This window comes from Rissa tridactyla, chromosome 15, assembly GCF_028500815.1.
Source record: "Rissa tridactyla isolate bRisTri1 chromosome 15, bRisTri1.patW.cur.20221130, whole genome shotgun sequence".
Taxonomy (NCBI): Eukaryota; Metazoa; Chordata; class Aves; order Charadriiformes; family Laridae; genus Rissa; species Rissa tridactyla.
The window spans coordinates 4,145,700-4,168,837 of NC_071480.1; the positions used below are offsets into that span (position 1 = coordinate 4,145,700).

The 23,138-nt window shown below is 46.7% G+C and overlaps 1 protein-coding gene across 8 annotated transcripts in view; it reads right to left on the minus strand.

Annotated features, from left to right (window-relative positions):
- Positions 1–23,138, minus strand: part of STX8 (syntaxin 8) — a 117,053-nt gene that overhangs the window by 86,843 nt on the left and 7,072 nt on the right. For 4 of the 8 annotated variants that reach the window (XM_054221364.1, XM_054221371.1, XM_054221368.1 and 1 more), the window contains exons 5-6: positions 13,428–13,552; positions 11,904–11,996 (exon numbers count right to left, since the gene is read on the minus strand). In XM_054221364.1, the coding sequence (XP_054077339.1) occupies positions 11,904–11,996; positions 13,428–13,552 (218 nt within the window). Of the gene's footprint in view, positions 1–3,029; positions 3,195–3,221; positions 7,790–9,160; positions 9,323–9,985; positions 10,285–11,903; positions 11,997–13,427; positions 13,553–23,138 lie in introns of those variants that run through there. The other 4 variants (XR_008469379.1, XM_054221366.1, XM_054221367.1 and 1 more) reach the window with 4 other exon arrangements.

Sequence of the window (23,138 nt, forward strand, 5' to 3'; positions counted from 1 at the left end):
CTAGTTGGGACGAACACGCGTCCCACAAACGGGCAGCCGTGGGGCCGATTTCAATGGCTGAGCGCAGCCAAGGATTACCTGCCATTTCCAGGTTTGACAAAATATTTAAGCAGTATTTAAACAAGCAAGAAAGCCACGTCTCCCATTCGAATCCTGCACAACAGAGATCCGTCTGCACGCGAGCGCTCCCAGCAACCAGCTTTTATCCTGCTTTCTGCTCTCCCTACGGTCAGAGCATTGCGAGACACCGCATTTCGTTTCCTGGTTCTGAGAGGTGCTGATTACCAAAGCGATTCCATATGTTACGTTTATTTATTGCAGAACAGATCAGCAAAGAACTGAAACCGCCTGGCGACTGATAAACGCGATAGGGGCTATCAATTTTCAATAGAGACGCGACAAGCGGATCCGTGTTTCAGGCTGCCCGGTAAGAGAGCGGTGCTGGAGCGGCCCCAGCACCAGTCTGGAAGGGATTTTCCCCGGCACTGCTGGGAGAAGGTGGTATCACTGCATCCATCCAGGCTCTCACCGGCTGCCGCACATATTTTGAACGTTTCACCGCACATCAAGTGCCAACCGTCCAGGCTACAGGAAGGGTTGCCCTGATCTCAACCCAAAACCTGAGCTCTGATAACTAACAGTGTATCATACTCTACCACCTCACCTCAACTCCATGCCACCGCATCCAAACTCCTTTTCTTAGAATCATAGGGTTGGTGGGGACCTCTGGAGATCACCCAGTCCAACCCCCTGCCAGAGCAGGGTCACCCACAGCAGGTGGCCCAGGAACGCCTCCAGGCAGGTTTGGGATGTCTCCAGAGACGGAGACTCCACCACCTCTCGGGGCAGCCTGGGCCAGGGCTCTGCCACCCTCACAGCAAAGAAGTTCCTCCTCGTGTTTAGGTGGAACTCCCTATGGTCAAGTTTGTGCCCATTACCCCTTGTCCTGTCCCCAGACAGGGGATACTCTTCTCCACCTGGCACCAAAGTAGAAGGTCTAACACAGAAGAGGCTAAAATCCCCCCATTAAAAAAAAAACAAACACAACAGCTCCCACAATCCCTACAGGCAAAACTCTGGCACTCAGATTTTCTTTAAAACCCAATATCCATCAGTTAAAAATTGCATGACAAATCCACCGACAGAGCCGCACCTAGGAATTGTTGTCTCACTCCAAGCCCAACTTCTTTGGGAGCAATGACTGCTGCTGGATAATTTCGCAGAATCATAGAATTGCCCAGGTTGGAAGGGACCTTTCAGATCGTCGAGGCCAACCATCAACCCGACACCGACAAAACCCCCACCAACTCCCATCCCTCAGCTCCACGTCTGCCCGGCTTTTCAATACCTCCAGGGATGTCAACTCAACCACTGCCCTGGGCAGCCTCTTCCAATGCTTCATAACCCTTTCAGTGAAGAAACTTCTCCTAATTTCCATCCTAAACCTTCCCTGGCGCAACTTGAGGCCATTTCCTCTTGTCCCATCGCCTGTTCCTTGGGAGAAGAGACTGACCCCCCCCGGCTACCCCCTCCTTTCAGGGAGCTGCAGAGAGCGAGAAGGTCTCCCCTCAGCCTCCTCTTCTCCAGGCTGAACACCCCCAGCTCCCTCAGCCGCTCCTCACCAGACTTGTGCTCCAGAGCCCTCACCAGCTCCGTCGCCCTTCTCTGGACACGCTCCAGCCCCCTCAGTGTCTTTTTTTGCGTTGTGTCGGACACCAGTCTGACATCGAACAAGTCAGCACCAGTGATTTCAGGCACAATTAGCCATAATCACCAGAGGACTCTACGACACAAGCACCGGAGAAGCAATATATTCTACTTCGTGTCTAGGAGAACAGGAGAGAGAGGATGGTTTCTCCGTGCAAAGACAGGAGGCGAGATGAGCTGGGAGCACACTCGGAGGTAATGGGAAAAGCAGGAGAATCTGCTGGAGAGTGCTCACCAACCCGCTCGCGGTGAGTAACTCCAGTTCAAAGCACTCTTCGGATTCCAGCAATACCTCACGATAACACCATGCCCAGAAACACGGGTTTCTTATTCTCTCTTGTGTTGTAACCGTTCAGGTTTCGACCCTACACGTTTTCTGGGAAATCTATTAAAAGCCTATTAAGCAGCCGAGAGCCCACTCCCCGAAATCACCATGACGCAAGAGCATATGGTTCCTACCGAGCATGACTTCCTCCTAAGCCTGAATATCACCTTCTTTCCAATAACGCCTGGGCAAGCAAGTTATCAAGTGATGCGGGACAGAGCAGTCTCCTACTTTCCCCCCCCCCCCCCCCCATAAATCCTCAAAAAATCCTCTGCGAAGGGGAAGGGACAGAGGAAGCGCTAAAGTTAGAGTCCTTGAAAGTATAAACTGAAGTATAAACTCTCAAGCTGCATGTTCATCGCCACAAATAGCAAACATTTAAAAATAATGTTTTATTTTTAGCCCAAGTGGTGCTTAACGATTCGAGAACGAAGCGCTGCCCAGAGACAGCGATGTGTCAGCGGTTGAAAGCGCCGGAGCAGCCGAGTCCCGTTCACGCCGAACCCCAGCTCCCGGGGAGCGAGCGAGAAAGCCTTTGGGAGCCTGTCCCTAACACGCAATTAAAACCTTCCCTGATCCAGCCAAAAACCCGAGGGACGGGACTCAAGGAGAAGGAGCCAAATACTTTGGTATTATCTAGGAGGGTAAAATAAATAAAATTATCCAGAACCTCCCATAACAGTTTCCTAGATCTTCTAGCAAAGGTTGTTCTGCACGGGACAATTTATTTCCTGCCTTTCTTTTTTGCAAGCAGCGACCGGAAGGTCAGGATGTATAATTTCAGCCGCTCACAGACGAGTATGGGCTTTACCAAAAAGGGGCTGTAAAGGAGAACAGACCGTGTTTGTGCCTCTCAGCTTCTTTACGACGCATGACAGACAGCCACCCCAAGAAAGTAGGAAAGCAGGCTTAGGAAAATAAATCCCTTCTCCATGGTCTCAATTTGAGATTTTTTTTTTTTTTTTTTTTTTTTTTGAACAGGGGGGGAAAAGCTAAATTAACTCGGAAAAAAATCATCAGAGTGTTGAAATATCTACAATTACAGCTAGGTTTTGTTTTCTTTTTAAACAGTTTAAATCAAATGCCTGAAGAAGCAGATGGGAAACTCTCCTTTGCTGAAAGTTGAGGCTTATATCCCTCCTAGAGCTCTCCGCAAGCCCTGCTAGAAAACGAAAGACAAGACTTAGCAAAAAAGATGTTTAAGGTCATAATTCTTATCGAGAAATCCTGAAAGACTTAAAAAAAAAAAAGTCAGAAACTCCTTTTTCCTCAGCGGTAATTTCTCCAGCATTTCTTTCTGCTCCCCGTGAAGACAGATGAGGGAAGACAGCTTCCCCCCTCCCCAGCGCGGTGTGGGTGAGGTAGGGATTGACTAACTGTGGAAAAATCCACATAATTGAGAAGACAAATGTTGAACGGTTATTTTACGGCTTGAACTATTCAAGGAAAAACGCGAACCGTGCCAAGAGGCCAGACAGGCTCATTGTGTACAAGTGCGAGCATGGAGGAGCCCAGGCACATTTCAGAAGGGCAAGGCTTTTATCCTCATCCAGGTTGGGCCTTGCTGCTTTATCGCTTTCTGTAAGCGCTGTGTCAAGCTGTAAAAAAATACTGAAAGAACAAGTATCATCTCCCGGTATTATGTGTACATAGAGCGGAACAACAAAACTACACACACAGGCGCAGTAGCATGACCCGCTATTAAGGCCATTTGTTGCTTCCCATGAGAAGGCCTTATTTTCAGTCGCTTAAAACGATGAAAAACTTTAACGACTCAGGCTCAGGATCCCCAACTTGGATGTCTGCTTCCAGATGAATTTAAAAAAAAAAAGAGAATTCTAGTTTCAGCCAAAATACCTCAGCCTTTTCAGAACAATGCGGGTTTGGCCATGTTAGGACTCTCCAGTGGCCCCAGGAGCTACAGGACCCCAACGCTTTTGCCTGAAGACACACACAAGTTAGAGGGAAATGGAAAAGGACCCAGAAGGGGAACTAGTTGAGCAAGAACTCTGGAATACTGACGGGTGGTTTCAAAAGTGAGGATGAGACATCCAGAAGGAGAGATTAAAGATCAACTCAATAATAAAAGCGGCAGAATGAGAAGTCTGAGGGAAGCCAAGTTGTAGAAGAGATAGGAAAGAAAGAGCTAGAGAAGGTCACAACAGAAAGCAAGAAGTTGTCCATCTCCTGCTCTAACCCAGCTCAAGCTGCCAGGAAGAATACACGTTCTCAAAGACCGCCCAGGAGAGGGACTTCCCAACCTCCTGACGCAGGCCCCTTCACTGCTGTTGGGAGGATTTTCCTGCTCCTTTTGACCTCAACTCAATCCCATTGCCCAAAGCCTTCTCTCTCCCCTCTCAAACCAGCTTGTTTCATTCTTCAAGAACCTTCTCAGCTCCCCCAGCAGTTCATCTTTCCAGGTGGGTCACACCTCACCATTTCAAACCACCCTTTAGCCTGCCCTCCAGGCGTCTTCCCAGGTCCACGTTACCTTGGAGGAGTTCTGGCCCCACCTGCATGCTGTCCCCTCCTCGGAGCCAAGCGTAATGAAGGATCACATAATTCTCCAAACAACACTGGCTTGTACAGAGCCTTTTCCACAATATTATACTATTTGCGTATGTTTAAGAGTTGACCCTATACACTATACTCATCTTTAATTTGATTGAACCTCACAGAGGAGTCATCCTTTGGTAGCCCAACTGAATTTCACTCTAGTTTCTAAAGAGCATTTGGAGGAGTTCTAGCATTGCTCCCAACGCAGCTGCAGCCTTTCCACCTGCGTATCGTACAGGAGTTGAGGAAGCACACTGTGTACTTCCTCATCCATCTCCTTAACAACAAAGCTGAACAGAACCAGACAGACCCACACAGCCCAACTCAAGACATACTTCCATTCCAACTAATTTCTGAGCATAATTAACCAATCCACACCGCATCTGTTGAAGATTATTCATTTGAACCCATGCTCCTATAGACTACTTACAAGACAGCCTCGTGAGACGGCATCCAAGCCATTCTCAAGTCGAAATGACACCTAATTCTTTTCCCCTACTCATAAGGCTCTTCCACAGAGTAAGGTCAAACTCATTTGACACAACTGACTCTTAACAAGGACTTATGTGAGAGCCACTGGAAACTCATCTCATCAATACTTACAAATAGTTTGCTTTGTTGTCCCAGAGCTCTCCCAGCAGGGTTTGACTGCTAGAAACCCATCCCACCAGAGCCCGAGAGGGAGCACAAAGACGCTTATGCCTTATTCTTACCCCTGCTGTCAGCAACCGTCCGCTAAGCGCGCAGGCCAGACATCTCACCTCTCTCACGCTGCTCCACATCATCCAACACCGGTAAAATTACCCTGTCAGCGTACGCTGCAGGGGTCCCTGTGTAGGTGTTCTCATCTGGCTGCCAACCCAGGCTTGGAGACAGATCCGTACAGCAGTGGCTTCCCTGGCTTCTTCAGGTTTTTGGGTTTTTTTGGGTTTGGTTTTTTTTTGTTTTTGTTTTTTTTTTTTTTAAGAATACCCGGAAATTTTATAGATAAATAAACACTGAAAATGCTATAGCAGCAAACTCATAATTAAAAGGTTAGGAAATAATGCTATAAATAATACTACTTTGCGTAAATACATTTTTTTCAATCCAATGCAACCTCAGTGTAACCTTGGTTTTCATTACCCAGCTCCTCCAGCAGGCTGTGCGGGCAGGGCTTTACTTCCCCGACAGAGACCAAGTACTTACCCTCGTCTTCCAGCACAGGGCAGCATTCCTTACGGACCGCATACAACTCCAACTCCGCTCTGAAGCGTTAAAAGCTTCCTCCCAGACCTTCCAACGATGCCCCTCCTGACAGTAAGTACGAGCGTCTTTTGACAGCTCCCTTGGCAGATGAAACACTATCATCCCCAAGTCAGAAGGAAAAATAAGAAAATTAACAATTAAGGTGTATTTTGGATGTTCACTAAAGAGGGTTTGAACCTCTGTTTAAAAAGCCGCATATAAACCAAACCTTATTTATCCTTCCAAATGGTAGTTCGTATTTTTTTTCACGTATATGGTTTAGTGGTGGATTTGGCAGTGTTAGGTTTACGGTCGGACTCGATCTTAAACGTCTTTTCCAACCCAAATGATTCTACATTCCCCAGTACTTCATGGAGGATGGACTGGATGACCCTTAAAGGTCCCTTCCAAGCCAAACCGTTCCACGATTCCTTACACCCGGAGCGCAGCCCGCACCCATTTCTGTTAAGGGCCAATGCTCAAAACCTCTGCAAACCGGACCCCACGACGCCAGGTCAGAGACGCAGAAGGGAATCGCTCCTGAAAAAGCTCGGTTAAGATGGTTAAGCACCATCACACAGAGCTCCTGGGCCAGAGCAGAGAGAGTTTTATGCTCTAAGGCAACATTTATCTGCTGCTCCTGCCACAAAAACCGCTTATAACCCCTGCCTTACTCACTAAACATTTCCCCACACCTGGAAGAAATGAGGCAGGCGTCTTACAAATAGTTTTTGTCACCACGTACGCTAAACCTGAGCCCAGAAGAGATTGAGTCCTACGCACAAAACGCAGCAGGACCCGCTGAAAACAGCATGCAATTGTTTTAAGCCTAGAAATACCACGCAAGAAGTGCCATCGAACTTCAATTTTGGCATTCCCCAGCTTCTGAGGGTTCCTATTGAGACTAAGTATTCCACTATTTAGATCGCTCACGACAAAAAGCAATGTTTTAACCACGGGTGTTAATTTTTCCCCTAAGAAGGGTTAACCCCAACCCTACAGCATGCAATAAAGACAGAACATTTCCCCAATAAAACTGAAGTCGTTTCTATTCTGTAAAATAAGCTCGAGGAGCAAAATAAAAAAAAAAAAAATCTATCTGCATAGTATGAGGTCAGTCAGGCTACGGACGGTTATTTTACATCTGCATATTGAAAACACATGCGTCTCCGTAGGGTTTTTAGCAAACCTGAACCTGCTGGTGCTCAGCCTTTCTCCAGGAATGCTGAGCACCTTCAAATCCCAGCGAGCAGAGGACTCCAGCCATCTCGGAAGGGGATCGAAGCAGTGCAGGATTGTAACTCTATACGATGAAAACGTATATTGTTTAGACAAGATGATGAGCGTTTTTTTTTTTTTAAATTTGAAATTTAATCTTTAATCATTTCTTATTTACAAACTGATCCTAACAATGAGGTAACATATCCGCAGCCGCGTTGGTTTCTGTCTCATAACTCATACATATTCCATACACAATGCTAATTAGTTTGTCTTATAGCAAAAATGGTCTTAATAAACAGAAACGTGAAACGACTTCAGGGTTCCTTTTTTGATTATGTGATAGCCGTGTAAAATAATCTTTAGGAGAAGCATTGATTGTCCGGGGCTATCTGTAGCAGAAGCTTGTGGTCGAACGCTGCCCTAGGAGAGATGAATCCCATCCCTCCTGCACTACGCCCGATGCTGTTTTCAGCAAGTCTCTGCATCACCAAGAATACTTTTAGCCCCTCTCTCTGGTTTTACAAGAATAATTCTCTGCGTTCCAGCTGCTGCTGTCTATACCCAGGGCTCCGGCCTCAGGTGGAGTCTCTAAACTGCGTTTCGATGGAAACACGTCAGGTTAACAAAAATTCTATCCCAGGCAAGTCACAGGCTTTGACCACCCAACCTGCACCCAAGAGCTGAGTCCACCTCGGAGGCTTGTGCGCCATCCAGTACGACCGGAGTTGAGACAGCAACCTTCATTTTGCAAAGCTATTAAAAAAAAAATAAGAAGTAAATATACAAAAATAGATAATGCTTCAATTTTTGGTTGGTTTTAGAAATTTGACTTTGACAAGAAATGTAAAAAATGTTACATAACCACGTAATTCAAGCATCATTATGACAGATCGTTCACTTAAAATGAGCCGGTTTTGGTTAAGAACATCCTGAATATTCCCTCTGTATACAGCATCCACTTGACCAGTACAAGGATGTAAACAGCGGTCTGGCTTTGCGGCTTATCCGTTTACGAACGCATTTATGCTCTGACACAGATTTTAGACGAGCCAGAAGCAAAAGATTCCATCCTCGACAGCGTACACCAAACGGAGAGCAACACGGTGAAAATGCCAAACGCTACACATTTTGCGAGCTACCACTATTTACCATCCGTCCCAGAGTACTACGGTCTCACGCAAACACGCCACGACGAGAAAACAACATCTCTATAAGGGTAAAACAAACAGCATTCAGAATTTCTGCAAGCATTCTTCCAAAATTATTGCACTAGATTAGATTGCCTCACCAACGGGGCCAGAGGCCATTTACACTATTTTCTTTCTTCTTCTTTTTTTTTTTTTTTTTTTTTTTTTTTTTACTTAACAGATGAAAGGATTACAGAAAGTTTTCTGGGGCCAAATTTGGAATTAATGATGGGAAAATTCTTTTGCTAATCCCCCATCTCTCCCACTGCTAGCAGACTCCCGAGGCTGGAAAAAAAACAATGTCTCCTGGTACCCTGCTTCTACTTTGCTCATCAACGCAAACTCCTACGCTCGGGAGGTTTGGAAAGGACCCTCGGCTTTGCGCAGAGCCGTAAAATCTCAAGGACAGAGCTATACTGAAAATCAGAGTAAAGGACAACATGAGACTCCAATTAAAACTTGGAGGCGGCGCAAGGAAATCAAAGGATGGGACTCATCTGCTGAGGGTAGATGTCTGCCGAGCAGCCACCTCCGGCCCAGCCCGGTCTCAGTGGGGACAGAGGGGCTTTTCTGGGACCCACTGTGCCCTGCCCCGAGGTGGAGGTGCCAGGCTGGAGAGGTGGCACCTGAGCAACCCTCCTGGTGACACCGAGGAGGCTGGGAGGGATGGGCTGGAAGACGCGGCGTCGCAGGGAAGTGGAGCTCAACGAGGGCGACAACCCCCAGCCCACCCGAGGAGAGGGACCCACTCTTCTGGAGAGCCCCGCGACCACTGCAGCCGGGCTCGTTTGCGGGATGCCCTCTTACGAGCCTCAAACATCACTCCTCGGCGCCGCCTGGCAGCCCACCAGTGGCGTAAAAATAGATACTGCCGAGGAAAAGCAAAAGTTTAATCATTTTTCAGTCATTTAACAAACACAAAAGAATTTACACGTACCAACTCTACTGGAGAAGTAAACTTTGCATAATTAATGGGGATGCCTCCAATACTTGTGCATCTGCAAACGCACAGCTACACCAACTGGCACTCACGGGAAAGCGCCTCGGGCCACCTCCAAGAGCTGGGAAGAGCAAATATCTCCGGTGAACAGAGCCTGAACTGCCAGGGAAGGAAAAATCAGGCCTGAATAACGGGTTATCTGGAAAATAACGTTACCCAGCTCTCCCTAAAGCCCGTTTCATTAACTATCAGACATCACCAGCTACTTCTGAATTAAGCCATATTTTATCGTAACGCCAGCACAAGCTTAAAGGCACTAATCAGTTGCAGAAGGTGGGAACGTCCAAAGCAGATCCGGGAAGTGGAAATGAAGCTTCTCGCAGAAACGGGCAATTTGCTGGAAAATTTGACTGGAATAAAAAGAAACACTGATGCAGCACTTAACGAAGATGAACTTCCCCTGCCTCCCCCCAACACAGACAATGCCATTATCACTCAGCACTAGGAAGGAAAGAGATTCTGAGCGAGGGGAAATTCCAGGGCAGTTATCCTCATCAACCTGAGCGGGTAACAGCGACAGGAGGTTGGCAGAGCGCCCGAGAAGGCTGCAGATAGTTAAACCCAGGGCATAAAATAAGATGCGTCAAAGGAAAGTAGCCCCTGGAAAATATTGCTAGGGATTTCAGCTTTTCCAGTGTGCCAGTGGCAATGAAACACCCAACCATACCCCCCCCCTCCCCCACCATATCCACAAAAAAATAAATAAATAATATAATTTCCCTGTATCCACACTTAAAAAAAAAAAAAAAAAAAGAGATTGTATGAAGTCAGGGAAAACACGGGAGCCGCTTGCTCGGCAGCGCTGAAGCCAAGTGGTGAGTAATCTGGTCCCCTGTCCATAAGAGTCAGATTATTCCCCACCTTTTTCAGACTGCTTCGACATCGACAAGCGACACGCTCTAGGCTCTATTCTTTATCCTCGAGGTTCGAGGACGGTGAGGAGCAGAGGCAGCTCCGCGTCTCCTCTTCCCCCAGGATCCGGCCTGCGGTCGGCGAGAGGCAATCCTCACCGCTTTTTACTCCCAGCATTCCCGAAAGTTTCCATTTTTTGGGAAAGTTGCCTGTAGCTCAAAAAAAAAGAGCTCGCATGAAAACGTTAAGAATTCCGCTCTAGGCTTGGTAAGTGTCTGTAAGACAAACAAAAAAGCCTGGCACTATTCGCATTATTTGTAAAAAGGAGGGTTAAACGTATTCCCAATTTCACAGATGTTTCAAGGCATCGCCGCTAGAAAAAGCCTGGCGTGGTCACGCAGGAACGCGATGGTAAAACACACATTACCTTCAGGGTCCCAAAAACATAAGGATTTGAGGAACCTTCCCCTACCCCCAACAGAGGGAAATGGGACACAGACAGTGTATTTTCCTGATGAGAAACCAAGGTTTCACGGAGAATTAGTAAACATGCTCATGCTTCCCACCTGTTTTCTATTTAGAGCAAAAAAAAAAAAAGCAATTAATATGACTTTTTCAACAACGGTTAATAGAAGAAACTTATGAAACCAAGATTTCTAATTGAAAATGTCTTTACTCACACGAGGCAGAGGATCAACATATGACAAGACCACTAAGCACAGTTTCCCCCAGCTGCGCAAACCATTTCTTAACAACCTCAAAATTAATAAACAAAGACATATTCTAGACATTTCATATCCCTCCTGGATTTAGCCGTGTACGCAAGGCAAACACGAGAAAAGCGTCTCTTAACTTCACTCTCAGCTGGAACAGAGCTCCCAAGTAGTGCTTCACGTTACGGGATCGTTAATAGGGAACCCCCTCACTCTGAGCAAACATGCAGAGAAAGACAAGGGGGGGGGGGGGGGGGGGAAGAAAAAAAGGCAGGTCCAGGAAGAAGCCGATTTAAGCATATCATTTATTAGCAAGTAAAAAGACATTTACCTTCTCAGTGGTTAAGTACAACACAACCCAAGGATAAAGCATATGGCTCGAGTCTTTGTGCAAGGGAGAAAGCTGGCGGGGTTCCACGGCTCTAATTGAACTATTACCATATCGTAAGAAATGAAAAAGTCAGAAAGACTGGAGGATCTGCTCTCCTAGGGACGGTTTATGTCATGCCAACAATCAAGTGAGTAACAAAGCGTATTTAACGGGAGAGCAGTTCCACCATTTGGATACTGGCTCATTTTAAAAGAAAATAGGTAGTCTTCTAGTTCAATATCGCACTTAATGTGATCCTACTTTCAATGCCGTGAAACCTTCAAAATCCAAAGCGCTTATGGCAAACAACACAACGCTCCTCCTTTAACCGCTGCCTCAAGACTTCCGTTTAGTTAATACGGAAAGACGCAGAATAAGAGTACTCAAGGGAAACCCAGCAACACACAAAAGCTGCCATAAAACTGACAAACGCAAAAGATCGAGCGCAAAATTAATTTTGTACTTTGTACAAATAATCGCCGATCTTTTCTTTCAAAAGGCAGGCTCGCTAAAAATATCCCAAGCGTTGCACATTGTACGCGCACAACGGGGTATGCGGTGAAACAGGAGAAAACAATCAGGTCATGAACGGATAGAATCGGCAGCGGTTGTTTGTAAACCTTTACAGTATTGTCTTGTTATTTTGTGGGCTAAAAGCAGCGCAGTTGTACGAGCGAAAAAAAAAGAATAAATCACAATCTTACATAAAAATGAGGCAAAAGGAGTCTCCGAGTCTTGTTCTTACCATTCTGTTCATCCAGCTCATTCCCAATTTCCTGCCCCATTTGCTTCTGCCGGGATATGATTGAAGAAAGCGCATCGAGTCCAGCATCTTGCTCTGCACCAGAAAAAATAGATAAAATTACATGAAAAAAATTGCTGATATGCCAGGCTGTGTACCATGAAAGATGCAGAAGTGAAGAAAAAGACCTACTCTGTGCTTAAAGAGTTAAAACATATGAAGAAAAATACATCAGCAGAACATGAACATGAATCCTTAGGGCAACAGCACTCTTAAAATAATGTGAATGATGGGTAATTAATTTGTCTGCTCCGGCTGGGACATTTAGTTGAGGGTCTCGAAAAAAAAAAATAAAAATCCAAGAATTCAACATTCAGCTGTTACTCAATCATAAATGCAGGAGATTTTCTGGCACAGACATAGAAAGCCCTGATTAGCCTTTTTAAATTTTCCAAGAAACTTTTAACAGGAATAAAAGACAAACAGGTGATGCAAACACCAAAGAATTCAAATAGATTTTGAGCTGCAAGTGGATACGGAGTGCCTGGAAGAGAGCCTGAGACAGAGGGGACACGGGGGGGGCAGCTCTGATTTGATGCGCTCCCACCAGCTCTGCAGACGCTCCTTCATCCACACCACCGCTGCTATCCCAGTCTGCGGGCACCACGCAGGCCTTGCTAAGCGCCTTCACCAAAACACAGGGTTCTCCTTGCCCAAAGTCCTCAAGAAGGGGAAGAAGAGGAGATGCTGGAGGCTGGGCTGCCAGTGCTCCGACAAACCTCAAAGCAGCGACGGTGCACGGAGTGGGAACTGCGGCCGGCTGCAGTCCGGAGCCAGAAATCGTACAGGGTGGCCAGAACCCCCTTCCCCAGGACGAAGGTCTGGCCCCCAGTACCTCTTCCAGTAATCAAACTGGAGCTTGAGGTTTCTCCTGGACCATCCAAAACAGAGTTCATGCCATTCTCCTGAACTGTAGCTATAACTGTTGTTTCACATGCAGACTGAAGTGGGTTTTAGCTGGAGATTGATTTTTATTTGATGACTTCCAATACTTTAATGGCGTAGAAGTTACCTCATTAATTACCTGATGCCCTCAGGCTGAGGTTTTCCAACACTTCCAAAGTCAGACGCTGAGGGCCAAAATCTAAAGACCCGTTTTAGGTTAGTTAATTCTTACGTCATTCTCATTCAACAATACACCTAACGTTCCCCAGCCTGAAGCGCAGCAGTAATGCCACTACACTCGGTGCAATCAATGAGATCTCCACTGCAAACCAAACCCACGAGTATGGTCAAAAAATCAGGGATGCCCTGTAAGGTCTTTGAAAATTTGATTTAAGAAACTTCCAGTTAAGAATACTGCGAGCACAATGCTGCTCCTGCACGTACAGAAAACAACCACCTGGAACTATGACGTTTGACAGCTTCCAGATAATAAAACTTCAGCAGAGTTATTGTATTGACTTTGTAGTAAGGGCTCCTCAAGGGTCCTAGCGATGCTTATAAAAACGAGAAAGACTCTCGTACCTTCTATGATCCTTCGCTGCTGCTGCCTGAGATCGCCAAAGCCAAGCCCTCTGGTTTCCTCAGATTCTTCCAAGAGCCACGGGTTGGTTACGCCTCGTTTGACCCCTCCCGTCATTAGGCTAGATCTGAAAATAACTCGGGTAAATAATTTTCAAGACAAAAGCCACTCATCGCATAATCTGTGCTCGCAAGACCGGCTGACAGAGGTGGAAGTGTACGTATTTGTCGCACTCCGTGTGACACTCCGCAACCGGAGAGGACATTAGCCAAAAAGCATCCGACGATCCCGAATAACAAATACACCTCACAGGCTCCGTAACGCTGCCTAGAAGTAGTAAGGCAAGAACAGGAAATAATTTTGGGGTGAATGATTAAGCTACAGAGTGAAAGGTGTACCATACATTGTTATATATATTCTTATTAAATATTGTTCACACGTAGGACACGCAGCATTCAAAACTGCTACAAAAAGAACCGAGTTCCTGGGAATACACATCTTTTTCATGTATTTGCTATTGTGAGCAAAAGAAACTTACGGAAGCAGAGAGGTACAGCCTGAAAGCTTCCAACAGCGAAAGGATCAACACGTTAATACAGATGCAAATCAGCTGAGACTACTAATTTTCTGCAATCCTGACCAAACCTAATAGGGAACGCTTCTGCGTTTCAACAAGCGTAGATGGAAGTGACACAGTTACTCTCCTGCATTTCCTAGTCCGGCATCAACGCCAACCAGAAGCCAGGCGCACACGCTCTTAAACGAAAGAGTAATCAAGTTACGGGTTTTCTTTTAAGAGAATTATGACTTGAGGTTGTTCGCTTTGCAGACCCTTCCCCAGTTACAATGGAAAACAAGCTTTTCGTGTCCAAGGCGCATAAATTCAAGTAGTAAAATGAAATGCCACTTAAATATTTTTCTCAATACCAGATTTCTGGTTTCCGCCTTTCAGCTTTTCATCGGTTTCTCCTACAAGAAAAACATTATAGGACAGACTGCGAGCGACTCGAACCCAGAACTGCAACTCGGATTTGGGGTAAGAGTCGTTACGAAATCGGGTCCTCAGCAGCGGGACAGAAGTAAGAGCTTTTCCTTTCTGCTTCGCTTTTTTAAAACTCCATATTTTATTCTCATTTTACCTTTGCCCAGTTCTTTCCCAACGCGCTTCCACAAACAAAACAAGAATAGAGCGCGTTTTTAGGATCTTGCAAATTTTAGAATTTTTTAATTACGCTAAGACTGATTTTTTTTTTAATTTTTTTTTTTTTTTTAATTGAGTCCAGGCACCTTCTCTTTGAGATATACTGAAATACAGGCATATGCTTGAAATCAAAGCAAATTTTGTGGTCAAAACCCTGTATCAAAAGAAGTTAACTCTGCACAAGCACCAGCGGAGCTCGGAGGAGTTAACGCACCCTGCCGAGGGACGGCTGGATCCTACAGCAAGGGTATTCAACAAAACCCAGAACTGGTGCCCAGGAGCTCTTTGAGGAATTATGGTGAGCTAGAGACATCTCCTGGCCGCGAGATGAATCAACGCTGCTGAAAAAATAATTCATCACCACCTGAGTTTTGGGGCGTCCATAAAGTGCAGGCACATACGCCCCCGTCTGTGTGCAGCGCACGACACACTCCATATCCCAGCCAGCTGAATTCAAGAACATTTAATTTCTTCTCCCTTAAGATTTTAACATATTCATTCGACTTCATCTCAAGGTAATGAATTTGTCAGAATGAAAAAATAAATAAAAAAAGATATATTTTTTTTTTCTTTTTGCGACAGGACTAGGAAGTGCTTCTTGTAAATCACAGCATCTCACTTAACCATCCCGTTGATGCCGGAGAACCGGTGCAGAGCAGAACCCATCCCGTGCCAACCACCCGCTGGCCAACACGAGCGACATCTGAACCGGAGGAGCTGGGATTCTTCTGTATTCCAGTCCTTTGCACCAACATTAAAACTTACAGCTCATCAAGGCAGGGAATCGGGCTTGATTAGACAAAGATACACACCCCTGAAATACAGTTTCACACGTTACCTAGCCCTCATCGGTGCTTTGGGTGCTTCGGTGCTAGAAAATACAATACCCTCTGGTATTTTCTAGCCCAACAACAACAACTACCAGGTTCACAAACCTGGACACCACGGCAGCAGCGCATTTCTGAAGACGCGAAGATCGTGACAGTCCACCCAGCTCAGCAGTTCAATTAGCGAGCGCCCAAAACCCAGGGTTAACACCATCAGGCAAAATTACTTAAATAAAGCAAACGGGACATAAAGCTCTTCGCTTGCTGCAAAGAGCACAACTATTTCTGCCTGTTAGAAAAAGGCCAAGGCAAGCAAATTTGAAATAATTTGCACTGCTCGCTCTCTCCCTCCCCCCTAATAATCTGCCCTGTTCTTGTCGGTTGGGTCATGACAACGGGTCTGCTCGTTACAATAATCTTTTTGACATGTTTGGTAACTACCTTCCCACACAACACAGCATAACTTCCTACTTCCTCTGATCTTACCATGTTTCGCTTTGGTGGTGTGAAGATTAAAGCTTATCCAATTAGCCACCCACTGCCTCCGCCAAGTTAATCACGTAAATCTTTGAAACCGTCACAGAGCAGTGGAGTGTGCGGATAGCTTTTGATTATAGGAGCAGATTTAACTAATTACGAGGCTTAGCTACGCGCCCAAGTATAAAAGATGATGGGGTTTAAAATCAGGGAGCTATGTCACTGCTTAACAAGGGAGGGCTTATCTTCCAGAAGCCATTGTTTCACTGATAATTCTTATAAAACTTCCCAAGTTACTTAGATTAGTCAACCAGCACTTACTTTAGACCAAGGCCACACATCAAGGCTTACGGCTTTAGAAGGCTGATCAGCAAGACTGAATCTTAAACAAAACCTGGGTCATATGACAATTGGTTGCATGATCACTTGAACATTCCCTTAACGACCCAGTGGTACAGTGGGGCTCTTTGAAGTGCCCAGGGCACCTCTGCTGGGCTGCACAGGTCACTCTCGGAGGGGCTGGCGAAGGAGCGGGGGCATTCTCTCACTTACGATTTAATTGCTCACACTGGCAGGCAGCGTATCTTAGGAAGCTCCAAGCTAGTAAATAAGACAAGTATAATTTTAATATAGAATCACAGAATGGTTCGGGTTGGAAGGGACCTTAAAGCCCACCCAGTGCCACCCCCTGCCCTGGGCAGGGACACCTCCCACCAGCCCAGGTTGCTCCAAGCCCCAGCCAACCTGGCCTTGAACCCCTCCAGGGATGGGGCAGCCACAGCTTCTCTGGGCAACCTGGGCCAGGGGCTCACCACCCTCACAGCCAAGAATTTCTTCCTCAGATCTCACCTAAATCTCCCCTCTTCCAGTTTGAAACCCTTCCCCCTCGTCCCATGGCTCCCCTCCCTGATCCAGAGTCCCTCCCCATCTCTCCTGGAGCCCCTTCAGGGACTGGAAGGGGCTCTAAGGTCTCCCTGGAGCCTTCTCTCCTCCAGGCTGAACCCCCCCAGCTCTCTCAGCCTGTCCTCACAGCAGAGGGACTCCAGCCCTCCCAGCATCTTCGTGGCCTCCTCTGGCCCCGCTCCAACAGCTCCACGTCCTTCTTGTGTGGAGGGCTGTAGAGCTGGACACAGGTGAGGTCTCACCAGAGCAGAGTAGAGGGGGAGAATTACCTCCCTTGACCTGCTGGCTACACTTCTTTAGAGGAACATATAAAACCAAAGCTCTCTCCCTCTCCAAAAATCCTGGGAGAAGCCACACAAGCACTTCCAAATCCCCTCCTGGTCCCTTCCCAGTGCAGACTTCCCCACCAGAACCGCTCGTGACGGAAGCCCACAGAAGGGGCAGCATTCCCTGCAGCTGGCACAGAACCTCCCCGGCCCCACCAGCGCAAGAGCCAAGAGCAGCATATCTCATGTTCAAGGAAATGCTGTGTCGCTCTTGACATGACCTACCTGCAGTTTGGTTAACTGGTGTCCCACTGGCTTCACTGAGTGGAAGCTGCACAAGCCAGCTGCACACGGGCTGCCAGACATCCCGCACTTTGCAGAACACAGAAACGGGCAAGAAACCCCACAGAGGAAATACGCCTTCCACCAGGGAAGCGTCCCCAGGGAAGGTTACCTCTGTTACAACATTTACACTCACATTTTCATAGAATGGTTCAGGTTGGAAGCAACCTTAAAGCTCATCTAGTTCCACCCCCTGGCCCTGGGCAGGGACACCAACCACTCGAGCACGTTGCTCAAAGCCCCGTCCAACCTGGCCTTGATCTTTATTTCACAGCAGCCTCACTTTCCTACACGAACCCTCAAAATAGACACCATGATAAACCATCAGAGATTAATCTTGCTATCAAATATTATCATCTTCTTTCTCCACCATCCCTCACTGTCTACGCAAGACTGCACACAGCACAATACTAAATATATTCTAAACCAGCTTGTATAGTCCTCATCGAAACAGTCTCACCTCTACAGCCCACGTGCAATCTTTGGGAATGACAGAATTATAAGAAAGGAGAATTCTTTCCAGAAAAAAGCTGTTGTGCAATTCCATCCAGAGAAAAGGTATAGGGACCAACCTACTCCTGTGAGACTATCTGTCCTGTTCACAAAGTGATCAACGACTCCATCACCTGCAACTTGCACCTCTCCACCCTCGGTCCCTGTCGGGACAAGACACAGCACGAAGTTCACACCTGAACCGGCAGCCGAAGTCCATCTGAGCACAAGCAACAGGAACATCAGCCTCCAAGCAGGTCCCAGCTTGGCATCTGTTCTCGCTACAGAGCCAGAACAACCCAGTGGCACCACTGGTACAGAAACAACCTTGGGCAGAAAACTTCTGGTAGTTTTGAGCATATTTAGGAGGCAAAACGTAAAGCACGGAGCTCAGCCTTGAAAGCTGCCCTCCTACTGACATTTCTTCCCGAGGCTAATGAGCGTTAAACATTAATAACAGGCATGCAGGCTCAACCTGAAGCACAACGCCTAAAATTATGGTGTTTGACTTACTTTTCTGTTGTGTTTAAGTATCCTTGCTTTGCTACTCCTGATAAATGCACATATACATGGTTTTCCCATATCCACATTCCTGACTTCAGCGAGGTCCTTAAGGAACCTCTGGTATGCCCTGAAGGAAAAGAGATATAAACTGTACCTTGAACTCAGACCAAACCAAGGAGGCTTCACTGTCTTACCGGAATCTTCCTTAAATTTGGAGGGGGCACACCAACCCTTCGGTTTTTACAGGCACCAAACCTCCTGCTTCTATGAGGGCACACTCACGTCTGCACACGCTGTAACCTCCAGAGTGCTTCCAGGTACTCCAAGGTAGGTCGGGAGAGAGGACCCAAGTCCAGAGACACAGTTTAGTGGATGAGGTTGAGACAATTACAACCCTGTTGGCTCATGACCACATGGCCAAAGACATATTAATGCTGGAAAAACCCTGCCCCAGATGTTCTCAAGCATGGGTTTCTGGATGGACAATTCACCTCTCCTTCCACCCTTTCCATCCATCTCCTAGACACACGGCTGATCGCATCCGCCGTCAGAACGCTGCAGCCGGGAGGGCTTCCAACAGTAACTGGTAGGGAGGAGGGAAAGCAGGAAGGGGTTCTAAAGGCACCTAAACAGCTACTTTTAATCTAATTTTTCCAAAGAGCATTTGCTCCTCCGTTAACAATGGCCAGATTCACAAAAGCGTGTACGTACCTAATGGCTTATTGATTAAAGGCACTCGATGCCTATTTGGCATTAGGCAAAATGCCCGTTTGGAATAAGACCTAAATGCCCTACATCTGGCAGAGAAGTATTTACGCAGAAAAACAGTAACCCCCATTAAAACAACAAGGAAAAAAAAAAAAGAACACGGACTCTTAGAGAAGTTATCCAGGGTAGCTATTACTGAGGTGGTTTGTGTCCCACAGCTACCAAACGTTTTCCATATTTTTGAGAAATTCAAAGAGAAACCAAGAAAGGCATGCTAAAGTACACACAACTTATTGCTTCGCTGGTGATCGATATATACTCCTACACACCGACTACCTGGCCAGGCAGGAGAAGGAATATTCTTGGTTCCTTCGCCTCCACAAAAGTTTAAGCACTCACAAAATTTTCACATGGTGACTTCCAGAAAGTCAACATTTCTCATTGTTTGGTTTTTTTTCCCCACTTCTCGCTTTCAAATAGCACGCAACCATGGGGGATTTCTACTCCATTAAAGTCCCTGTTAGACTAACCTGCACGGATCCCTTTCCGAGGAGGAAAGAGGGGAGAAGATCCTGAAATTGCCAATTGAAAAACCAATTAAAGAAAATTTGACTGACCCTGCACATAAACAGCACCACCTTTCCCCTGGAAAATTCCAGTCGCATCTTAATTAAGGCCGACAAAGCCGGAAGGTAAACTAATGCTATACCAAAGTAATGTAGCGTCCTGCCCCGTGCTCCGGCCCAAGTTGTCAGTTAGGATAAATGCTAAGAGCATTAAGGCCACTGTACTTCCCAATCAGAAATAGCTTTACAGCAGTTTTCAAAGGATGTAAAACTCACTGAATGGTGACCAAATATAAACGAAGATTAATTCTAGTAAAACCTTCACAGTTACGGGCCACGGGGACAATAAATATGTGATCAGTGGTGCAAGAAGGTTAATGAAAGGAATGACTGCTGGAAAGAAAAAGACTTCTGAAAATGTGTGCTGTCACATCAGAGATGGATTAGATACGGAAAACCAATACAAAACCAGAGAAAAGTGTCACCGCTAGACCTTAATCAAACAACATGTGCTGATTTTTCTAATGCAGTGGGAAAAGCTGACTTTCAGACTTCAGACGCGCTGAAGAGTGGCCTTTTGCCACCTACTGAAATCCCAAACAGGCTGGTCCAGAAGTCTGCAACAATTGTAGAGAAAGCCAGTGCTGCAAGCAGCGGCTTAACCCTACCAAAAACTGTCATCTTCTGTCCCTACCAGCAGGGTGGCAGGCAGGGGAGACAAGCTCCTTCCCCACCGACCTACGCGCGGGGCCAGGCTCGGGAAGAGAGCAAGGTCCGACTCGCTGCCACGAGATTCAGGCCCTGGCTACGACTCTGCCCGCACCACCGAAAACAAGACCTACAAGGAAGAATATGGAAGGGGTGTGAATTCACCAGGCAGGGAATAGCTGGCATAGTTTTAACCATTTTTAATTAAAGAAGTTAAAAGAGAACTATAAAACTTCAAGCCTTGCAACATCAGCAAATAAATACCGTCTCTGATGCTATCTTGTGCTGGAAAATACTGGTTTCCCTGATTATTTCTAACAGAGCTTGAAATCGTCATGGGATTTTGATATTTTCCTCCCGTCTGCCTTGACACCTTCACGCCAGGGCAGCTCTAGGTTGAACCCTCGCCCTGGGTCTGCTCCACAGCGGTAACACGCCAACGCTGGCCTGACACAGCAGGGATGGCCACGCTTCAAAGGCCGGATCAGTTCATGGGCTCCTCCGAGCAGGCGACACGCAAGAGCTTTCTCACACCATCAGTCCCCGGGGGCTACTTGCGATTTTACATGTTTGGGTTGACTTGGCCGTAGATGTAAAAGCCAGCACCAACGCATCAACGGGATTTGCACTGCACTCTGGAGAACGCCAAACCTAGAACAATTAACGGATGAGATCAAAGTCCACAGTTTTACCGGCGGCAGCAGATGTCGCATTGACAGTGGCTAGTTACGCAAAGACGACAAACCACAAAGTGAAACGTGTGCTTTGGCCGGACCAAACACCGCACCGGGGAACAAGAGCAAGCAGAACCCAGCCTCTACGCTGCGTTACTGAGCAGAGCCTCACAAAACACAAATACACACATGAATACAGAAAACGATCAGTTCAGCTCTGAGCATCTCTTAGACCTGCTCCAAAATACACCAAGTAAACAAGCTAGAAAAAAAAGAATTAAAAAAAAAAAAATAAATCTTATTTTCAACAGTTATGGTAGGACACAACGCTCACATTGGTACCCAATTTTTTTACTATACGGTAGCTTCAAAACTGCCTCTGCCTTTTTCGAGAGCGCTGGAAAGGGGCTGGTTCTCAAAGCACATCGGCAAAAAGGCTCACGTCCTTCTCCAAAAGCCTGAGGAGTTAAAAGCGTATGAAGTTTTGTTCTGCTCTAAGACTGAGGGCTGACACGTTGCAAAAAGGCGAGAAGCTTTCTCAGGAGGGCTCTAACGCTCTCCCTCCCCACAGGTAACCTCACATGCGCACGTATAAACTACAACGCTGTGTATTCGCTACAGAAAAGGTCCAGTCAATACAGTGCATTAGAAAACCCCTGCCACTTAGAAGCAAAAGCTAAAAACTTTTAAAAAAATACGTATTTCTAGCACGTGTCCATATTAGAGGAGCACAGCTGCACTCTTCAGAGGCAGATCTCAGCACACCACGGGTGGGCAGAGGTGAGGAAGCTCGTGCCCCCAACGAACGCAGCATTGTGTGGGGTTACGGGGCAGAGCACAGCCCCCGCCTGACCCACAGCCCCCGCCTGACCCACAGCCAGCCCACCACGTCCATGCCTGCTGCATTAAAGCTTCCCCCACATCAACAAACTAGGCGCCTGGGCCCAACGGCTGGGATTTATGTAAAACTTCTGAGACCGTATGTTCACTTTTTTCAAAAAACGTGAGGCCTTAAAACAAAGTTTCACCAATTACAGCCTACACTCAAGAGTCATTTCACCGACCACGGAAACAGAGCAAGCTCCGCAAACTCAGAGACCGCAGCTCCACTTCTCTTCTGCACCGTTTTGCAGGACAGAAGATTACCCGAACCTGCAAAGGAAAAATTAGGAAGAGCAAATGCAGTTACCTGACCTGGAATTTAGCCAGAACAGTACCTCTCACACAGAGCAGTGACCTGCACGGGGTCAGGAGACAGGTAAGTCATACCCTTGGAGAGCCGGGCTTTTCACTTTTTGCAGGAATGTTGGCTCAGGGCTAACAGAGAAGGAAGGGCATCACCCAATGAACCACGAGGATGCTTCTGACATTGTCCCTCAACACACGCCACTTCCATCTGACGTACCACAGCCCTAATCCTGCGCCGAGGTGGTAGATCTACTACCCCCTTGCTTGCAGAGGGAGGAGGAAATGGCAGCTTCATTTGGTTACCTGTAGCCTGGCTACCAGCTTAGGAACAAGGCTTATTTCTTGCTGCCCCTTTTCTCCTCTCTCTCCTCCAGCAATTAATTCATTGGGCGCTTTAAACACATTGAAAGAAAAAGGAGTTTTGAAGATAATCAACTTTTACAAGCCAGATGAAGAGGCAGAAGAGATAGAGTCCCCTTAGCAGAGCCTTTAGACCATCTGTAGCACGTGTAGAGCTCCAGACGGAACCCAGGATACTCCCTCTTGAGCAGCGGGGACGTCACTGAAGACAGAGGGGGAAAGAGAAGGAACAAGGAGCACAGAGAGACCAGGTTATGCTACTTGAATCGGAAAGGAAAAAGAAGGGTAACATTCAGGGGCATCTCTCAATTCTGCTGCTCAGCAAGCATTTTTAACTTGGTGTTTTGGCGAGACATAAAAGCTCCTGGATGTGAAGCAGCTGCAAGGAGCTCCTCAGCAAGACGCACACGTGCTCACGCAGAAACCGAAGCTACCCAAAACTCCGAAGTACAGCCAAGGGGAGCAAATACTCCTGAGTGGAATTCCATAGGCAAAAG